The sequence below is a fragment of the Gorilla gorilla genome, chromosome 6, assembly GCF_029281585.2.
Source record: "Gorilla gorilla gorilla isolate KB3781 chromosome 6, NHGRI_mGorGor1-v2.1_pri, whole genome shotgun sequence".
Lineage (NCBI taxonomy): Eukaryota > Metazoa > Chordata > Mammalia > Primates > Hominidae > Gorilla > Gorilla gorilla.
In genome coordinates, this window is record NC_073230.2 from 73,157,421 (window position 1) to 73,176,746 (window position 19,326).

General features: G+C 42.8%; 1 protein-coding gene across 1 annotated transcript in view; it reads left to right on the plus strand.

Annotated features, from left to right (window-relative positions):
* The window catches only part of LOC129523893 (uncharacterized), a 33,899-nt gene extending 16,108 nt beyond the window's left edge, over window positions 1-17,791 (plus strand). The window contains exons 4-8 of the mRNA XM_055347843.2: window positions 12-138; window positions 4,005-4,188; window positions 5,522-5,580; window positions 7,981-8,065; window positions 15,614-17,791. Coding sequence (XP_055203818.1) covers window positions 12-138; window positions 4,005-4,188; window positions 5,522-5,580; window positions 7,981-8,065; window positions 15,614-15,677 — 519 coding nt within the window. The 3' untranslated portion in view covers window positions 15,678-17,791. The remainder of the gene's footprint in view (window positions 1-11; window positions 139-4,004; window positions 4,189-5,521; window positions 5,581-7,980; window positions 8,066-15,613) is intronic.
* Window positions 17,792-19,326: the final 1,535 nt, after the last annotated feature.

Genomic DNA, 19,326 nt, shown 5'->3' on the forward strand with positions numbered 1-19,326 from the left:
CTTGTACCTAGTGTTCAACTAGTGACACAGCTTCTTCACTCATGGGGAAGGGCCATCAGCAAATGGCACTCAAGCATGGGGGCTTGAGAAAGATCCCACACACTCGAGGCCATGTTAGACATTTCATGAAAGGATTAGGTGGGTTACCCCTGGCTTTCTGCCCCAGAGTTTATCAAGACTGATATTAAAGTAAATGCATTGTAAGCCACACATACAAGTTGTGGAGTGAAGGAAACAGAGTGACATTTTTGTTTGTCCTGTTTTATAGGCTCTAATTAAATTGAGGCCTTGGATTGGGGGCAGGATTTTGTGATTATTATTTTTATTGTACTTTAAGTTCTGGGGTACATGTGCAGAATGTGCAGTTTCGTTTCATAGCTATACACATGCCATCGTGGTTGCTGCACCCATCGGCTCCTTGTCTACATTAGGTGTTTCTCCTAATGCTATCCGTTCTTTAGCCCTCCACCCCCCGACAGGCCCCGATGTGAGATACTCCCCTCCCTGTGTCCATGTGTTCTCATTGTTCAACTCCTACTTATGAGTGAGAACATGCAGTTTTTGATTTTCTGTTCTTGTGTTAGTTTGCTGAGAATAATGGTTTCCAGCTTCATCCATGTTCCTGCAAAGGACATGAGCTCATCCTTTTTTACGCCTGCATAGTATTCCATGGTGTATATGTGCCACATTTTCTTTATCCAGTCTATCATTGATGAACTTTTGGGTTAGTTCCAAGTTTTTGCTATTGTGAATAGTGCCACAATGAACATACTTGTGCAGGTGTCTTTATAGTAGAATGATTTATACTCCTTTAGTTGTATGCCCAGTAATGGGATTGCTGGACCAAATGGCATTTCTGGTTCTAGATCCTTGAGGAATCGCTACACTGTCTTCTACAATGGTTGGACTAATTTACACTCCCAAAAATAATGTAAAAGCATTCCTATTTCTCCACATCCCCTCCAGCATCTGCTGTTTACTGACTTTTTAATGATCGCCATTCTGACTGGAGTGGTTTTTATTTGCATTTCTCTAATGACCGGTGATGATAAGCCTTTTTTTCATATGTTCTTTAGCTGCATAAATGTCTTCTTTTGAGCGGTGTCTGTTCATATCCTTTTCCCACTTTTGATTTTTTTTTTCTTGTAAATTTGTTTAGGTTCTTTGTAGATTCTGGAAATTAGCCCTTTATCAGATGGATAGATTGCACCAATTTTCTCCCATTCTGTAGTTCACTTGTTCACTCTGATGACAGTTCCTTTTGCTGTGCAGAAGGTCTTTAGTTTAATTAGATCCCATTTGTCAATTTTGGCTTTTGTTGCCATTGCTTTTGGTGTTTTAGTTATGAAGTCTTTGCCCATGCCTATGCCCTGAATGGTATTGCCCAGTTTTTCTTCTAGGGTTTTTAGGGCTTTAGGTCTTACGTTTAAGTCTTTAATCCATCTTAAGTTAATTTTTGTATAAGGTGTAAGGAAGGGGTCCAGTTTCAGTTTCTGCATATGGCTCAAGCAGTTTCCCAACACCATTTATTAAATAGGGAATCCTTTCCCCATTTCTTGTTTTTATCAGGTTTGTCAAAGATCAGATGGTTGTAGATGTGTGGTTTTATTTCTGAGGCCTCTATTCTGTTCCATTGGTCTATATATCTGTTTTGGTACCAGTACCATGCTGTTTCAGTTACTGTAGCCTTGTAGCATAGTTTGAAGTCAGGTAGCCTGATATTTCTAGCTTTGTGCTTTTTGCTTAGGATTGTCTTGGCTCTGTGGGCTCTTTTTTGTTCCATATGAAATTTAAAGTAGTTTTTCCCAATTCTGTGAAGAAAGTCAATTGTAGCTTGATAGGGATAGCACTGAATCTATAAATTACTTTGGGCAGTATGGCTGTTTTCACAATATTGATTCTTCCTATCCTGAGCATGGAATGTTGTTCCATTTATTTGTGTCCTCTCTTGTTTCCTTGAGCAGTGGTTTGTAGTTCTCCTTGAAGAGGTCCTTCACATCCCCTGTAAGTTATATTCCTAGGCATTTTATTCTCTTTGTAGCAGTTGTGAATGGGAGTTCACTCACGACTGGCTCTCTGTTTGTCTTTTATTGTTGTGTAGGGATGCTTGTGATTTACGCACGTTGATTTTGTATCCTGGGACTTTGCTGAAGTTGCTTATCAGCTTAAAGAGATGATGGGGTTTTCTAAATACACAATCATGTCATCTGGAAACAGAAATTTGACTTCCGCTCTTCCTATTTGAATACCCTTGATTTCTTTCCTTTGCTTGATTACCCTGGCCAGAACTTCTAATACTATGTTGACTAGGGGTGGTGAGAGAGGACATCCTTGTCTTGTGCCAGTTTTCAAAGGGAATGCTTCCAGATTTTGCCCATTTGGCGTGATATTGGCTGTGGGTTTGTCATAAATAGCTCTTATTTTGAGATATGTTTCATCAGTATCTAGTTTATTGAGAGTTTTTAGCATGAAAGGGTGTTGAAATTTTTCGAAGGCTTTTTCTGCATCTATTGAGATAATCATGTGGTTTTTATCACTGGTTCTGTTTATGTGATGGATTACGTTTATTGATTTGTGTATGTTGAACCAGCCTTGCATCCCAGGTATGAAGCTGATTTGATCATGGTGGATAAGCTTTTTGATATGTTGCTGGATTCGGTTTGTCAGTATTTTATTGAGGATTTTCACATCGATGTTCATCAGGGATATTGGCCTGAAATTTTCTTTTTTGTTGTGTCTCTGCCAGGTTTTATCTGGGTGATGCTGGCCTCATAAAGTGAGTTAGGGAAGGGTCCCTCTTTTTCTATTGTTTAGAATAGTTTCGGGAGGAATGGTACCAGCTCCACTTTGTACTTCTGTTAGAATTCGGCTGTGAATCTGTCTGGTCCTGGACTTCTTTTGGTTGGTAGGCTTATTAATTACTGCCTCAATTTCGGGACTTGTTATTGGTCTATTCAGGGATTTGACTTCTTCCCGCTTTAGACTTGGGAGGCTGTATGTGCCCAGGAATTTATTTCTTCTAGATTTTCTACTTTAGTTGCATAGAGGTGTTTATAGTATTCCCCGATGGTAGTTTGTATTTCTATGGGATCAGTGGTGATAGCACCTTTATCATTTTTTATTGTGTCTATTTGATTCTTGTCTCTTTTTGTTAGTCTGTTAGTCTGGCTAGTGGTCTATTTTGTTGATCTTTTCAAAAAATCAGCTCCTGGATTCATTGAATTTTTGAAGGGTTTTTCTTGTCTCTGTCTCCTTCAGTTCTGCCCTGATCTTAGTTATTTCTTGTCTTCTGTTAGCTTTTGAATTTGTTTCCTCTTGCTTCTCTAGTTCTTTTAATTTTGATGTTAGGTTGTCAATTTTAAATCTTTTCTGCTTTCTCTTGTGGGCCTTGAGTGTTATAAATTTCTCTCTAAACACTGCTTTAAATGTGTCCCAGAGATTCTGGTATGTTGTGTCTTTGTTCTGATCGGTTTTGAAGAACATCTTTATTTCTGCCTTAATTTTGTTATTTACCCTCTAGTCATTCAGGAGCAGATTGTTCAGTTTCCTTGTAGTTGTGTGGTTTTGAGTGAGTTTCTTAATCCTGAGTTCTAATTTAATTGCACTGTGATCTGAGAGACTGTTATTATTTCTGTTCTTTTGCATTTGCTGAAGAGTGTTTTACTTCCAATTATGTGATCAATTTTAGAATAAGTGCGATGAGGTGCTAAGAAGAATGTATATTCTGTAGATTTGGGTGGAGAGTTCTGTAGATGTCTATTAGGTCTTCTTTGTCCAGAACTGAGTTCAAGTCCTTAATATCCTTGTTAATTTTCTGTCTCGTTGATCTGTCTAATGATGGGTCCTTTATTCTTGCCTTTGCTTTAAGTCTGTTTCAATAGTTAGTAAATATGTTTCCAGAGTTTTTCCAATTAAAAAAAAATGACCTGCACCTTGCTTTGGATTGTACTAAAATCTGATTTCAACACAAACATAATCTTCTGAATTGTTTTGGTTGTGTTCAGCTGAAGCCTTGGGGAGCACTGAAGCCAAGGCTGTACCGTACCAAAAATTTGAAGCACATGTGAATGATCTGAATGTGGAAGGACTACCAGAAAACATTCCTTTCAGAAGCCCCTCATGGTATGGAATCCCAAGGCTGGAAAACATCTTCCAAGAGGGCAATCGAATTAAATTTGTTATTAAGAGGTAAGATGATAATCTACAGAAACAAATTCATTGTCTTCCCTAAGGAGAGATTAATTTGACCAAGATGGGCCTTGTGTTCCCCTCTCATCGTGACTTCTTTATATTAAAATTAACATTTAGATTCATTTATTGAACAAACATTTATTTAGTATGAGCGTCAGATGTGCAAAATTGGGTCTAGCAAGAACCCTGTCCTTGGGAGGCTTAATAGTAAGAAAAATGCAATGAAGATTTATTGAACATTTTTTGGGGAGAAGGCAAGGATGGCATACCCAGATCAGTCACTTGTGCCTCCAGAAGGGAGGCAGTGTGTTTCAAATATGAGTAAAGGCAGAGAGGAGTCAAATATGCTCACATCTTCACATACATTACCCATTCTGTGTGGAGTGAGGAGTGCCATGTGGGTGTGGTGGGATTGCTTAGATAGACTTTTGTGGGCAGAGGAAGGCCTTGGATCCTACAAAAGCAGTGGCAGTCATTAAATGGTCTCATAGCAGTTTCCTCTTAAAATAATTTGGATCTGCCCTTTAGAAGAGTTATTCTGGCTTGATTTTGAATGGAAACACATGGGTAGTTTGAGTGTTGTGGGTAGGAAGAGAAGGCCTCTCTCTACTCATGAAAGGAATGTTGAAGCAGGTAGAGTCTTGCTTACTGGTTGAGGTGCATGTGTATATATTCGTTGGGACTGAGTTATAAGGGAGAGGAAAGGTTTAAGATGATACAACAAGCACCTTCTGGCTGTGCTGTGGGACAGTTCATCTTAAGATTCAGAAATATAATTGAGCTGGTTTGGGGGAAAAGTGACTTTTGCATATTTATCTTGCAAAAAAGATGACTTTGGAGACATCCAGTGGTCTCACCTGAATGTCTGAAAATTGCTATTTTCAAAATTCAAGTCACCAAAATGATTTTTTTCACTGTAAAATTAAGGCAGAATGGACTATGTTTAAAAACTGGCCAGGTGCAGTGGCTCATGCTTGTAATCCCAGCCCTTTGGGAGGCTGAGGTGGGTGGATTACCTGAGGTCAGGAGTTCAAGACCAGCCTGGCCAACATGGCAAAACCCCGTGTCTACTAAAAATACAAAAACTAACCAGGTGTGGTGGTGCAAACTTGCGCTCCCAGCTACTCGGGAGGCTGAGGCAGGAGAATAGCTTGAACATGGGAGGCAGAGGTTGCAGTGAGTCAAGATCGTGCCACTGCACTCCAGCCTGGATGACAGAATAAGACTCCATCTTAAATAATAATATTTAGCAGTGCAAAGCTGTGTGAGAAAGACCTGTAAATATCTTCTAAATGTTTTATTATAATATTAAGATCAACTGTTTTTACAGACTAGAACTTCTTACTCACAATACAACTGAAGTTACTCAGCCAAGAACAAATACAACAGGTAAGATAGTTGTGAAATCCTTTTTAAAACCACAGATTAATCTTGAAGCTTCTAAAAATTAATCTTTTAAAATGATGGAACTGCTCCTTCCTTCACCTCCCCAAGAAATCTTTTGCAGAAGCTCAATGTAGGCACTCTGTGATTTATCAATATGAACAGATGCAGTGTAGGGGTAACCCAAGCTTTTTTTTTTCTTTCTTCCTTTTTTTGATACAGAGTCTCACTCTGTCACCCAGGCTGGAGTGCAGTGGTGTGATCTAGGTTCACTGCAACCAGGCTCAAGCAATTCTCCTGCCTCAGCTTTCCGAGTAGCTGGGATTCCCGGTGCATGCCACCATGCCCAACTAAATTTTGTATTTTTAGTAGAGATGGGGTTTTGCCATGTTGGCCAGGTTGGTCTTGGACCCCTGTCCTCAAGTGATCCGCCCACCTTGGCTGCCCAAAGTGTTAGGATTACAGGCGTGAGCCACCATGCCCGGCCTAGTTTCTTTTTTAGAGCTCTAAGTGTACCTTTCTTTCCCATCTTTTTGTTTGCCATTGTGCATTGTCAGAGTAAGTGGCCACAATTTGTAGATCATCCACTACCTTAGGAACTTACGTTGCCAAGAACTAATAAATGGCCATTTAGTATGAAGTCCTGTATTGAAGTGTTGGGAATCAAGTATGAATTATGTGTGCATATTAGGTGTTTACAAATTTGTGCAGTTAATCATTCTCATGAATACTAAGGTAGATAAATGTTCTCAAGTTGGGTTAATGGGTGTGTCCTGAAATACTGCTCCTTCAGTTCTCACAGTACCTTGGGGCAATTACTTAAGGTCAGTCAGTGTGCCAAATAGATTTTTTGTGGATTATGGCATGGAAAGTGGTTGAGAAATTCTGTAGTAGGGTAAGAAAATTATCCTTGTCCAGGAGTTCTGCAGTGGAGAAGACAAAAACTGAGTGCTTAACTCATAGGTTAAGCATGGGTTTTTTTTTTTTTTTTTTGAGACGGAGTCTCGCTTTGTCACCCAGGCTGGAGTGCAGTGGCATGATTTCGGCTCACTGCAACCTTTGCCTCCTGGGTTCAAACAATTCTTCTGCCTCAGCCTCCTGAGTAGCTGGGATTACAGGTGCATGCCACCATGCCTGGCCAATTTTTGTATTTTTAGAAGAAATGGGATTTCACCATGTTGGCCAGGCTGGTCTCAAACTCCTGACGTTGTGATCCACCCACCTCAGCCTCCCAAAGTACTGAGATTACAGGTGTGAACCACCACACCCTGCCCTCAGCATGCTTTTGATTTAGCCAAAGAATCAAAGCACTGGTGAAGAATTTAAGATTGGAAGTTACACATTTTTTGCTAAGGGAAGTAATAGAGAAAGAAAAATATTCCTGGAGGTAGATCTTCAGTTTGCATTAGTCTGAAGATGATGAAACCTGTAGAAAACTTCATTTCTGAAGACAAAGGTCAAATTCAAGGTTGTGAGGAGTGCAGTCACCGCTTTCATTAGGGGCAGATGTGACAGTGATTGCAGAAACAGAATGTGAAGTCTGTATTATATAAAGAATGTGCAAGTACCATAGAAGACGCTGCAAGGATTGGGTGCTGGAGCAGTGCTGGACCTGCCATCATCACCAGAGTGCAGCAGGTGTCACCAGAAGGAGAATATCCACTCTTGCCATCACTAACAGCACTTGACTTTGTCCCACTCATAAAAGATCTTGGAAGGAATTAAAGGTGCTTGGTGGTTCATCATTTTAACATAACCTTACTTGGCCTGACCATGGACCATGCATTAGTCTTTGGACAGGACAATTCAAATCACAGACCACATGACAGAATTTTGTGGCCATCAGAACTGTCTCCTTAAACACACCATGGGGGCACTGTGTCCTCAGCTTGGTGAAAGGTAGAGGTCACACGTGAGAAGGCAGTGGAGCCAGGCACATGATGGAGCCTCGAAGAGTGGGAATTGGCACCTGGCTCTGAGAAGGGTGTGAAGTCCTCCATGGGAGGAACAGATGCCAGAAAAGGAGGTGAGGATGGGTAGAAGAGAAGGCTGAGCAGCAAGTGAATAGAAGCGCTCGACCTCAGAGGAGGAGAGTCCTACGTCTTTATTGATAGTATTCCAATGTGGTTGATACTGGAGTTATTTTCTGTGGCTGAATGGTTCAACTACTCTGAAATCCATGGAGGAAAAAAAAACTGCTACTAAACCTTTGAGATACTGAGTTTTCTTTTAAAGTAAAGGAAATATTACAAGATTTTCTGAAACTACCAGCCTTTAGCAATATTTTCAGACCTTCTCCAACATTTTCCTTTGTCAGCAATCAGAGATGACCTCTACGCTGAGGCGAATCTTCCACTCCCCTTACCCTTTTCCTTTTCTCTCTGTTTCCCTCCTTTCTTCATCCAGTAACTCCAGTTAGCCTCTGTTGTCTCCAAGTCGACTTTCGTCCTCATCCACAACTCCTCCACACAAGCGGTGAACACCTGTCCATGTAAGTGACATCATATATGCCTTTATTTTTATTTTATTTTTGAGACACAGTCTCACCCTGTTGCCCAGGCTGGAGTGCAGTGGCATGATCTCGGCTCTCTGCAACCTCTGCCTCCCAGGTTCAAGGGATTCTAATGCCTCAGCCTCGCAAGTAGCTAGGACTACAGGCATGCACCACCACGTGCAGCTAATTTTTGTAGTTTTTGATAGAGATGGGGTTTCACCATGTTGGCCAGGCTGGTCTTGAACTCCTGACATCAGGTGACCCACCTGCCTCAGCCTCCCAAAGTGCTGGGATTACAGGTGTGAGCCAGGGTGCCTGGTACATGATTTACTATTTATAAGAACATGAGCTTACTACTTGTGTAACATTTATTCCTGTATTTTAGTTGGAAGTTACTGAGGTGGTATGAGGTTTGGTGACTACATCTGGCCTCTCAGGGAAATGGCCAAGTTGTTCAGATTTTCAACTGTATTATGTGAAGTCGTTTGTCAGCTTCATTGCTTACTACTGTGAAATAAGTCATAAAGGGAATTTTTTTTATAAAAAGAAGTAGATTCAGGCTGAGTGTGGTAGCTCATGCGTGTAATCCTAGCACTTTTCAGAGGCCAAAGTAGGTGGATTGCCTGAACTCAGGAGTTTGAGACAACCCTCAGCAACATGGTGAAACCCCGTCTCTACTAAAATACAAAAAAAAAAAAAAAATTAGCTGGGTATGGTGGTGGGTTCCTGTAGTCCCAGCTACTGGGGAGGCTGAGGCACGAGAATTGCTTGATCTTGGGAGGCAGAGGTTGCAGTGAGCTAACATTGCACCACTGCCACCCTGAGTGACAGAGCAAGACCCTGTCTCAAAAAAAAAAAAAAAAAAAAGAGAAATAGATTTACTCAGGGGAGGGGATCCATTGTTAGTAAAATATTTCTAGTACCAGATGCTTTTTGGTCTCCTAGTGACCTATCAAACTGCAGGGTTTTTGGCTTTGTAATATATTCAGTTCTACATTTATTCATTCAAGAATTGAAGATTTTTATATCCCCATTATGTGCCAAGTACTGGGTGGGACAACAGGTGACAGAGGTGAACAAATCCCTGATCCCAGGATTTCACAGTGTTTGTTGGAATTTAGTGCCATTTAGCTTCATTCCATTCTGCAGTAGTCCCAAGATTTTCCAACATCATCCTGTCCTCCAGTGTCCGGTTGATTCAACTTCAGAATATATCCCAGAGTCTGTCCCTCTTCACTCCTCACTGCTGCCACCCTGGACCCATCTGCCATCATCTCTCACCTGGATTGTCTCCGTAGTCTCCTAACTGGTTTCCTTGTTTCCGTGCTTGCTTCTTTCAGTCTACTCTCTCTCTCTCTTTTTTTGTTTAATTTGAGATGGAGTCTTGCTTTGTCGCCAAGGCTGGAGTGCAATGTTTTGATCTTGGCCCACTGCAGCCTCCACCTCCCGGGTTCAAGTGATTCTCCTGCCTTAGCCTCCCTAGTGGCTGGGATTACAGGCATGAGCCACAGGCCCGGCTAATTTTTTTGTATTTTTAGTAAAGACAGAGTTTCGCCATGTTGGCCAGGCTGATATTCAAGTCCTGGCCTCAAGTGATATACCTGCCTCGGCCTCTCAGGTGTTAGGATTACAGGCTTGAGCCACCCCGCCCTCCCAGTCTAAGTACAACAGCTAGAACAATCCTTTTACATTGGAATTCAGAACATGTTTACCTGTCTGTTCATACTCTCCAGTGGCTTTGTTTTCTACATGATCTGGCCCCTATGACCTGTCTCACTGCTTCCTGCTACTCTCCTGCTCTTACTCCTCTGCATAAACACTGAGCTCATGGTGTTTCCTTTAACATGCCAGGCATGCTTGACCCTGTCCTGTCTCTGGGCCTTGCTGTTCCCTCTGCCTGGAACATTCTTCCCCTAGTGTCTGCATGGCTCACTCTGCACTGCTTTGGATTTTGGCTCAGAAGTCACCTTATCAAGGGCCTCCAGGCTGCTCTGCATAAAATATATCCTCAACTCATGTTTCATATTTGATACCTGACTCCTCTTCCTCTTTTCTCTAAAATGTAAGCTCTGTGAGGGAAGGGACTTTGTGTTTTGTTCTGTTGTATACCTAAATACCTAGAAAGTGCTCAGTAAATATATTTTGGTTGAATGACTAAATCAGCCTATTATTGAATCAGTCAATGTTCTCTGTAGAAGGGACTTCTCATACCAGTGGTGCATATCTGTATGATAGCTGGTGTAGGGAGGGACATGGTCAGAGTGGCTCTGTGTGGAATAGTTTTGCTTAGCATAATCCCAGCAGGTTCCTATTGCAGTTAAGCCACAGTTTTAGCCTTATTAGTATCACTTTTTTTTTTTTTGAGGCGGAGTTTTGTTCTTGTTGCTCAGGCTGGAGTGCAATAGTGTGATCTCAGCTTACCACAACATCTGCCTCCCAGGTTCAAGCAATTCTGCCTCAGCCTTCCAAGTAGCTGGGATTACAGGCATGCACCACCACACCTGGCTAATTCTGTATTTTTAGTAGAGACAGGGTTTCTTCATGTTGGTCAGGCTGGTCTTAAACTCCCCACCTCAGGTGATTTGCCCACCTCAGCCTCCCAAAGTGCTGGGATTACAGGCATGAGCCACTGCAGCCTTTAATCATAAAGTCAGAGGATGTTAAGATTGGAAGGGATCTGGGAGACTATTTGGTCCACTTTTCTCGTTGATGAGAGAATAACAGAGCCTTGAAAAGTAAGTTAATTACTCACAATCGTAAAGGTGTATGGGTCAACCTGAAATTAGGCTTCTGACATCAGATTCTGTAGTCTTTCCTACATGTGTTCTCCCCAGACTGAGATAGTTCATGGGCTTTCAGGTTTGACAATTTTCTCTCCAGTCTCTAAACAGGAGCTTTTATCTGGACATTCTAGGTTAGCATAGATGGACGATGACCCTGCAATGTGTAGAAAATTCCAAAGGTTGACCACTGTCAATGGGAACCACCCCAGATGTGTCAGGAGCACCACAGGCACGCTCACTCCTCCATTCACTGGAGCTGTGTAGGGTGGAAAGGAAACCCAAATCAAGACCCTTTGCTGCTTTAGTTCTTGTATTGCATGTCGCAATCCAATGTGTCTCCATTTAAATTAAGATTTTTTGATAAATGGTCAGACCAGCTGCAGGCCCTTTGGGCCAGAAGTCTTGATCTTACCAACTGTTCATTTTCTTTTCTTTGTTTTTTTTTTTTTTTGAGATGGAGTTTCACTCTTGTTGCCCACACTGGAATGCAATGGTGCAATCTCAGCTCACTGCAACCTCTGCCTCCCAGGTTCAAGCGATTCTTCTACCTCAGTCTCCCAAGTAGCTTGGATTACAGGCATGCGCCACCACGCCCAGCTGATTTTTTGTATTTTTAGTAGAGACGGGGTTTCTCCATGTTGGTCTCAAACTCCCAACCTCAGGTGATCCACCCGTCTCAGCTTCCCAAAGTGTTGGGATTACAGTCATGAGCCACTGCGCCTGGTCAACTGTTCATTTTCTTGATAAACTTCCTTCAGGCATTTGTGTGTAGCCAGTCTATTGTGGAGTTGTCAGAGGGGTGTAGAGCCCTCTTTTTGGGATAGTCAGTTCTCCCTGTGCAGCATGTCCTGAAGCTGTCCTGTCTTCATCCTCTTTCTAAGTGTGTGTGGTCTTTTGTTAAGCAGGTAAAGTGAAAGAGGACTCCTAAAGAGAGAAAAACTCCTCCAGCATTTGCTGAAACATGTTTGTGAATTGACCAAGATGTAATTGAGATGGCATGAAAAAGACCAACATTTATTTAATTTCTTGCCATCTGGTTTGTGATATATGGTGCCCCACACTGAGTTTAGAAGGAACTTTGGTCATAGGTCAAGAGGTGTTATATTTGTTTTTGTTTGTTTGTTTGTTTGTTTTGAAACAGAGTTTTGCTCTGTCACCCAGGCTGGAGTGCAGTGGCACAATTTTGGCTCACTGCAAACTCTTTCTCCCGGGTTTAAGTGATTCTCTTGCCTCAGCTTCCCAAGTAGCTGGGATCACAGGTGCCTGCCACCACAGCTGGATAATTTTTGTATTTTTAGTAGAGACAGGGTTTCACCATGTTGGCCTGGCTGCTCTGGAACCCCTGACCTCAGGTGATCTGCCCGCCTTGGCCTCCCAAAGTGTTGGGATTACAGGCATGAGCCACTGCACCCGGCTGAAGGTGTCATATTTAATTCTACTCCCCATGACCTCTCTTACAATACTAATCATGCACAAAGTCCACGGTTTTGCTGCATCTAGTTTTACTCAAGCAAAGGCTCTGGACTTTGATACTGTACACCGATGTATTCTAGTTTGCATCTGAAATGCACTCTGAGGATGGTGACTTGCAGATAGCCATTTTTGGGTCAAGGGAAGTTGAAGTCTGCTGAGTATTGTAGCCATACCACCTAGAGAACTTAATTTTGGTTTGGTTACAAAATTTATTTTAGCTTAGTTTTCTTACATTAGGTGGGCAAAATAAGAAAGAGCAGAAGGCTCAGCATGGTGGCTCATGCCTGTAAATCCCAGCACTTTGGGAGGCCAAGGCGGGTGGATCACCAGGGGTCAGAAGTTCAAGACCAGCCTGGCCAACATGGTGAAACCCTGCCTCTATTAAAAATAAAAAAGTCAGGCCGGCCGTGGTGGCTCACGCCTGTAATCCTAGCACTTTGGGAGGCTGACATGGGTGGATCACGAGGTCAGGAGATCAAGAGCATCCTGGCTAACATGGTGAAACCCCATCTCTACTAAAAATACAAAAAAATTATCTGGGTGTGGTAGCAGGTGCCTGTAGTTCCAGCTACTCGGGAGGCTGAGGCAGGAGAATGGCGGGAGCCCGGGAGGTGGAGCTTGCAGTGAGCCGAGATTGTGCCACTGCACTCCAGCCTGGGTGACAAAGCCAGACTCCGTCTCAAAAAAAAAAAAAAAAATCAGCCAGGTGTGGTGGTGGGTAACTGTAATCTCATCTACTCAGGGGGCTGAGGCATGATAATTGCCTGAACCCAGGAGGTGGAGTTGGCAGTGAGCGGAGATTGTACCACTGCACTCCAGCCTGGTAGATAGAGTGAGACTATCTCCAAAAAAAAAAAAAGTAGAAAAGCTTAGAGACTCCCAGTAAAACTATAAGGCCTAGAATTGGAAACTGGGAATTACTCTGTTTATAGATTATTTCTTTCCAAGATGGACTAGTGGAGTTTCTGAGCAGCAGCTACATTCTCCTTTCACATCATCAGGTTTTATAAGGTTGCCTTTAGCCCTCTGAGTGATCAGATCTGCCTCACAGTCTCTCATGGGAGCTGTTGATTTCGACAAAATGGACCTTGAGTAGCTGATTTCAAACAACTGAGGTGGCAAGGAGGGATCTCCTCCTTGGTTCTTATATGTATTTTTTTAATCAGAGAGCTGGGAGAAGCAATGTCAGGGTCAGGATAACTCACCCTGATGTTCTCACTCGTCAGGGATTGTGCTGGATTCTGACTTAGGTTCTGCCATCAAACACAGAGTGCCCTGATCCTTAGAGGTAGAGGCAGCTCTTCAGCCTATGGGGTAAGTAACCAGGGAATGGAACTCTCACCATAGCATATTTTCTATGCTAAAAGTTTTACTTTAAGATTTGGACCACCTTCTTCTTTCTTTTTTTTTTTTTTTTTTTGAGATGGAGTTTCACCCTTGTTGCCCAGGCTTGGAGTGCAGTGGTGCAATCTCGGCTCACTGCAACCTCTGCCTCCTGGGTTCAAGCGATTCTGCCTCAGCCTGCTCCGTAGCTGAGATTATAGGCACGCACCACCACGCCTGGCTAATTTTTTTTTTTTTTTGTATTTTTAGTAGAGTCGGGGTTTTACCATGTTGGCCAGGCTAGTCTTGATCTCCGGACCTTGGGTGATCCACCCGCCTCGACCTCCCAAAGTGCTGGGATTACAGGAGTGAGCCACTGGGCCTGGCCTGGGCCTGCTTCTTTCTTTCTCTTTTTCTTTTTTCCAGTAACAGCTTAAAATTGGTGCCTTATTTAGACACAAGCAAAAGGACAGTAGCCCAGCTTTGGAAATAGGTGTGAGGTCACATATGATTTTCCTAGTTTCTCCTCTCCCTTCACTTTTTGCTCTCTTGATAGTATGTTAATTGTATTCTCTCTCTGAATCTTTTTTCCCCATTTGTTTGGCAGACATTTTTACTTGTCTTGGAAGAGTAGGGGAAGAGCTGTTTTTAGGACTCTTTAAAAGGTACAGTATGGATGACAGTCTTGGCTAATGGTAACCAGATCCACGGAGCTGGGGTCAGCGTGAGCTGGAATGAGTTCAAATTAGAAAAGCACTGTCGCTCAGTGGCAGGAATACAAGTGACTGCAAAGTATTAAACACATCTGCAAAGGGATACTGACATCATCCTCAGAATCTGTGGGAAATACACATAGCATGTAGACCCATTCCTCTTTGACCCTATAAAGATTCTTTAAAGAGTAATACCTTGAGTGGTTTTCTAGCAAGCTTGCCTGCTCATTTATCTTTGAGGACAACATGACTCAAGCTCCACAGGCCCCAGAGATGAATGGATTCTGCATTTGAAAGTGCTGACGCTGAGAGACTGGGTCTTGGTGGACCCCAAGAGGTCTGCTTTTCCTCTACTCATTGTCCCTACTGTTCCTGGCAGCTGGCGTTGCTGTTTAAATGGTTTGTTCTTTGCTGTTTTAAGTTGTTTGGTAGTGGTGTGTCAGGATTTGGGTTTTCTGAGTACTTTCCCATCTGGTTACTTGAGTGGTGGTTAGGGAGGGGCTGTCTTGGGGCTGTTCTGGAGCTGTTGAGGTTGGGTGTCTGTCTGGATTATCACAGCTCATCTTTTGAGGAGAATGCTGCCTTTGGTGGTGCTGTGTATGGCTCTTTTTTTTTTTTCTTTGAGACAGAGTCTTGCTCTGTCGCCCAGGCTGGAGTGCAGTGGCACGATCTCAGCTCACTGCAAGCTCTGCCTCCCAGGTTCACGCCATTCTCCTGCCTCAGCATCCTGAGTAGCTGGGACTACAGGTGCTCGCCACCACGCCTGGCTAATTTTTTGCATTTTTAGTACAGGTGGGATTTCACTTGTGTTAGCCAGGATGGTCTCGATCTCCTGACCTCGTGATCCATGTGTGTGGCTCTTTAGAGGTGGGTGCAGGTGAGTTGGGGGAGTTAATGAGATCTTTTTTAGGTGTTTTGTACAAAGTAGTGTGCACTACAGGATTCATTGTGACTTTTTTCCTCAACCTGCACATACTTCTCTGCTAGCCTTTGCTGTCTTTCTCATGCCTTTGATTTTCCCAGCTCCTCTTGGTTGAATTTACATAAGGGCTGTGCTATGGTTTAAATGTGTTGGAAGTTTATGTGTTGGAAACTCAATCCTCAAGGCAACAGTTGGGATGTGGGGCCTAATAAAGAGAGCCCTCATGGATGAATTAATGTTACTGTGGCAATAGTTTAGTAATCACAGGAGTGGGCTTATTATAACAGAGAGTTGAGTCCCTTTTGCTTTCTCCCACTCTCTTGTCCTCCAGCCATGGGATGATGCAGCAAGAAGACCCTCACCAGATGCAGGCCCTTCAACCTTGGATGTCCTAGCCTCTAGAACTGTACAAAATAAATTTCTTCCTTTCCTTTCTCCATTCTTTTCCTTCTATTCCCTCCCCTCCCCTTCTCTCCCTTTCCTCCCTCCCTCCTTTCCTCCTTCCCTCCTTTTCTCCTTCCCTTCCTTCCTTTCCCTTCCCCTTCGCCTTCCCTTTTCCCTCCTTCCTTTTTTCTTCCTTTCTCTCTCTCTCCTTCCTTCCTTCCTTCCTTTTTGTAAATTATGCAGTCTGTGGCATTCTTTTATAGCAGCATGAAATGGACAAAGATGGCTCCATTTTCAAGAGCAAGCTGTTTTGTAGTTTCTGAGCCAGTTTTGACTGCAAAGGAAGTTCTATAGGTAGCCTCAGATCCATCACCTAGGAAACATGCTACCAAGCAGACCTAGGATCTAGGATTTGATCAAGTGTTGGGCAACATGATACCTCTGCAGTTTACCACCTGTCTATATCCCTCCAGTTGGCTCAGCTCATCAGGGCTAAAACTACCCCTCATATGTGAGTGTCTCTTGTAGGCAGAAGCCTTGCCTAAACCCTAAGCTGCTTAGCTCACATTCTGTCTTGTGCTTTTTTTGGAGGGAGTTCAAATATACACAAAAGAAATATGATGAACCTCCATGTATCCAATCCCCAGATTGTTTCATCTTATTCAATCTCCCTAAAAATTTGTTTGTACAGGAAAAACTGGATACATACCAAATTCTCCACCCTGCCTCCCATTTTAAGTCACTTTTCAGAGTAATGAGTTTGTGACCTAGTAACCTCTACTCTAGTGACCAATAGTTTTTTTCCTGAATATCATTGTGAACTCATAGATTATTGTTTGCATTTGATGTATTTTAGACCATTGCAGTTATTATTTATTAGTTGTTTTGGATGCATACATTGTCTCATCTAGGTTAATAATTATCTCTTCAAGTTGACTCTCATGTGTTTTTGACATGATCTTGTTGTACTTTGATGGCTTCATGGCTTCATTGCTTTATGGCATAAAAGATGTTCCATGATCTGTATACTGCACCATACAAGAAGTCAGCCATTTCTGTATGGAGCCTTGATTCCTTTTAATAGAGAACACAGTTTGGGCTCTTGGTCTGAATTACTTTTGTGAACCTCCTCTCCTGAGACTACAGCATGCATCCCTGCTTATAGCCAGTATGGAGCCCTTGCTGGGCACCAACAGATCTCCTAAAACTGCTATGTAGCTCTGCCTCACTCTTAAAAAGATTCATCTCTTGAGAGTTTTGTGCTCTACCCCCAGATGTGGTCTTTCTTGTTCTGAAGCTTTTGCTTCAATCACCCTGAATTTTACCAGCCCTATGCATGCCATGCCTTGGATTGCAAACCTGCCCTCACTGGAGCCAGTTTCTCTGGTTAGAATCATTTCCCCAACCCATGCCTAATACTCTAGTAAACAAGGTCCTACCTGGGCTTAGGTTAACGGTCACGCAGGACCATGCTTATACTTCATTATATCAAATGGGAGATCCAGTAGTTTATAGCCTATTATTTCTGCAGTCTGGGGATGGCTTAGCACAAGCTTTGCTGAAGCAGATTTTATTACATTAGAAGAGAACGTAGCTGGTTGCATCCAACACTGGAAGCTTTTAGATGCTAATAAGGAGGTCATGTAAACGTCACGGAATGACTCTGGAATCCATTCCCCTCCCCACCAAGCAAGAATAATGACATTCTAGGTTGACCTCTTTTTATTTCCTTTTGATTTTGAGTAGTAAATTCCCTCCTTGCTTTCCATCTGAACAGTTTGGGAGTCTGTATTCCCTAGAAAGACTCTGGTCACATACCCATCAGATTAAATTACATGAAAACTCTTTGGCATTAATGAATGCTGAAGGATTTCAAAGGGCTAATGGAAATTGTTCTGGAAGGAACAATTTACATTCTATTGGTGAGATCATCCTGAATCTCTTAGATTATTTTATACAGCAAATCATCCAGCATTGGGTTTTCTTTGCTAATAGATGACAAGGAGAATGTAGACACTTGGAATCTATGGAGAATCCCTAAGTTGCATTTTAGCCTCCGTGTTATGTCTCTTTTCCTAACCCTTTTACCAGAGCTGATCATGGGAAATAAATTTGTATGACTTATCTTCCTGCCTCCTCCCTTCATTCTTACAGAAAGTGGTAAATACTGCCTGCCAGGTAAAATTTTGCTGGCAAAATCCAAAGTCAGATCCAGAGTTATAAGCATAGCCCCACCCAAGTAGCTTCCAAAGAAAAGAAAGAGGCCAGGTGTGGTGGCTTACATCTGTAATCCCAGCACTTTGGGAGGCTGAGGCAGGCGGGTCACCGTGTCAGGAGTTCAAGACCACCGTGGCCAACATGGTGAAACCTTGTCTCTACTAAAAATACAGTGAGATCGCGCCACTGCACTCCAGCCTGGGTGGCAGAGCAAGACTGTCTTGGGGGAAAAAAAATGAAAACGAGTGTTGTGCAAAATCTTGCTTCATTTCCTTTAAATTGGGTGCTTACTGAGTTATTGCATTAGATTTGTGCTTTGTGGTAGTTGTCGTACTACTGTTGATTGATTTTATTCTGTATTCATGGAACACCAACAGTGTTCCTGGTACTGTCCTGACCACCTGAGATAAAAAGATAAACAGGAGTTGGTCCTTGCCACTTAGATCTCAGAGTCTACTACTGGGAGAGTGTGGAAAGGTGTGATACGAGCTGTAGTGATCTTGCCACATAATTTGCATTTGTATCTTAAAGCCAGTGGGGAGCCATGGAAATGTTTTAAGCAGGAGAGTGACATGATTCAATGATTCATTTGTATTTTACTTTTTCTTTTTTTTCTTTTGAGATAGAGTCTCACTCTGTCACCCAGGTTGGAGTGCAGTGACACAATCTCGGCTCACTGCAATCTCTGCCTCCTGAGTTCAAGCGATGCTCCTGCCTCAGACTCTGAAGTACCTGGGACTACAGGCATATACCACCATATTTAGCTAATTTTTGTATTTTTGGTATAGATGGGGTTTCACTGTGTTGGCCAGGCTGGTCTCAAACTCCTGATGTTAGGTGATCCACCCGCCTTGGCCTACTAAAGTGTTGAAATTACAGGCATGAGCCACTGCTCCCTGCCCACTTTTTTCTTTTTTTTGAGATAGATTCTTGTTCTGTTGCCCAGGCATGAATGCAGTGGTACAGTCATAGCTCACTGTAACCTCAGACTCCTGGGCTCAGTGATTCTCTTGCCTCAGTCACTCAAGTAGCAGGGACTACAGGTGTGCACCACCACACACTGCTATTTTTTTTTTTTTTTTTGAGACAGGGTCTTACTCTGTTTTCCAGGCTGGACTGCAGTGGCATGATCATGGCTCACTGTAGCCTCACCCTCCTGGGTTCAGGTGATTCTCCTGCCTCAGGCTCCCAAGGTACTGCAATTACAGGTGTGAGCCACCATGTTTGGCCCCATTTATATTTTTGAAAGATGACTAGTGGTAGTGAAGATACCAGTGAGTTGAAGGGAGTGAGACAAGAGGCAATAACAGTTCAGATAACAGATATTTTTTGAGCCCCTGCTAAGTGCCAGGCACAGATCTAGGTCCTGGGAACTAAGGGAGAATGAGTAAGTCAGTCTCTGTTCTCGGGGAGCTTCCATTCTAGTGATGGTGTGGTGGTAGG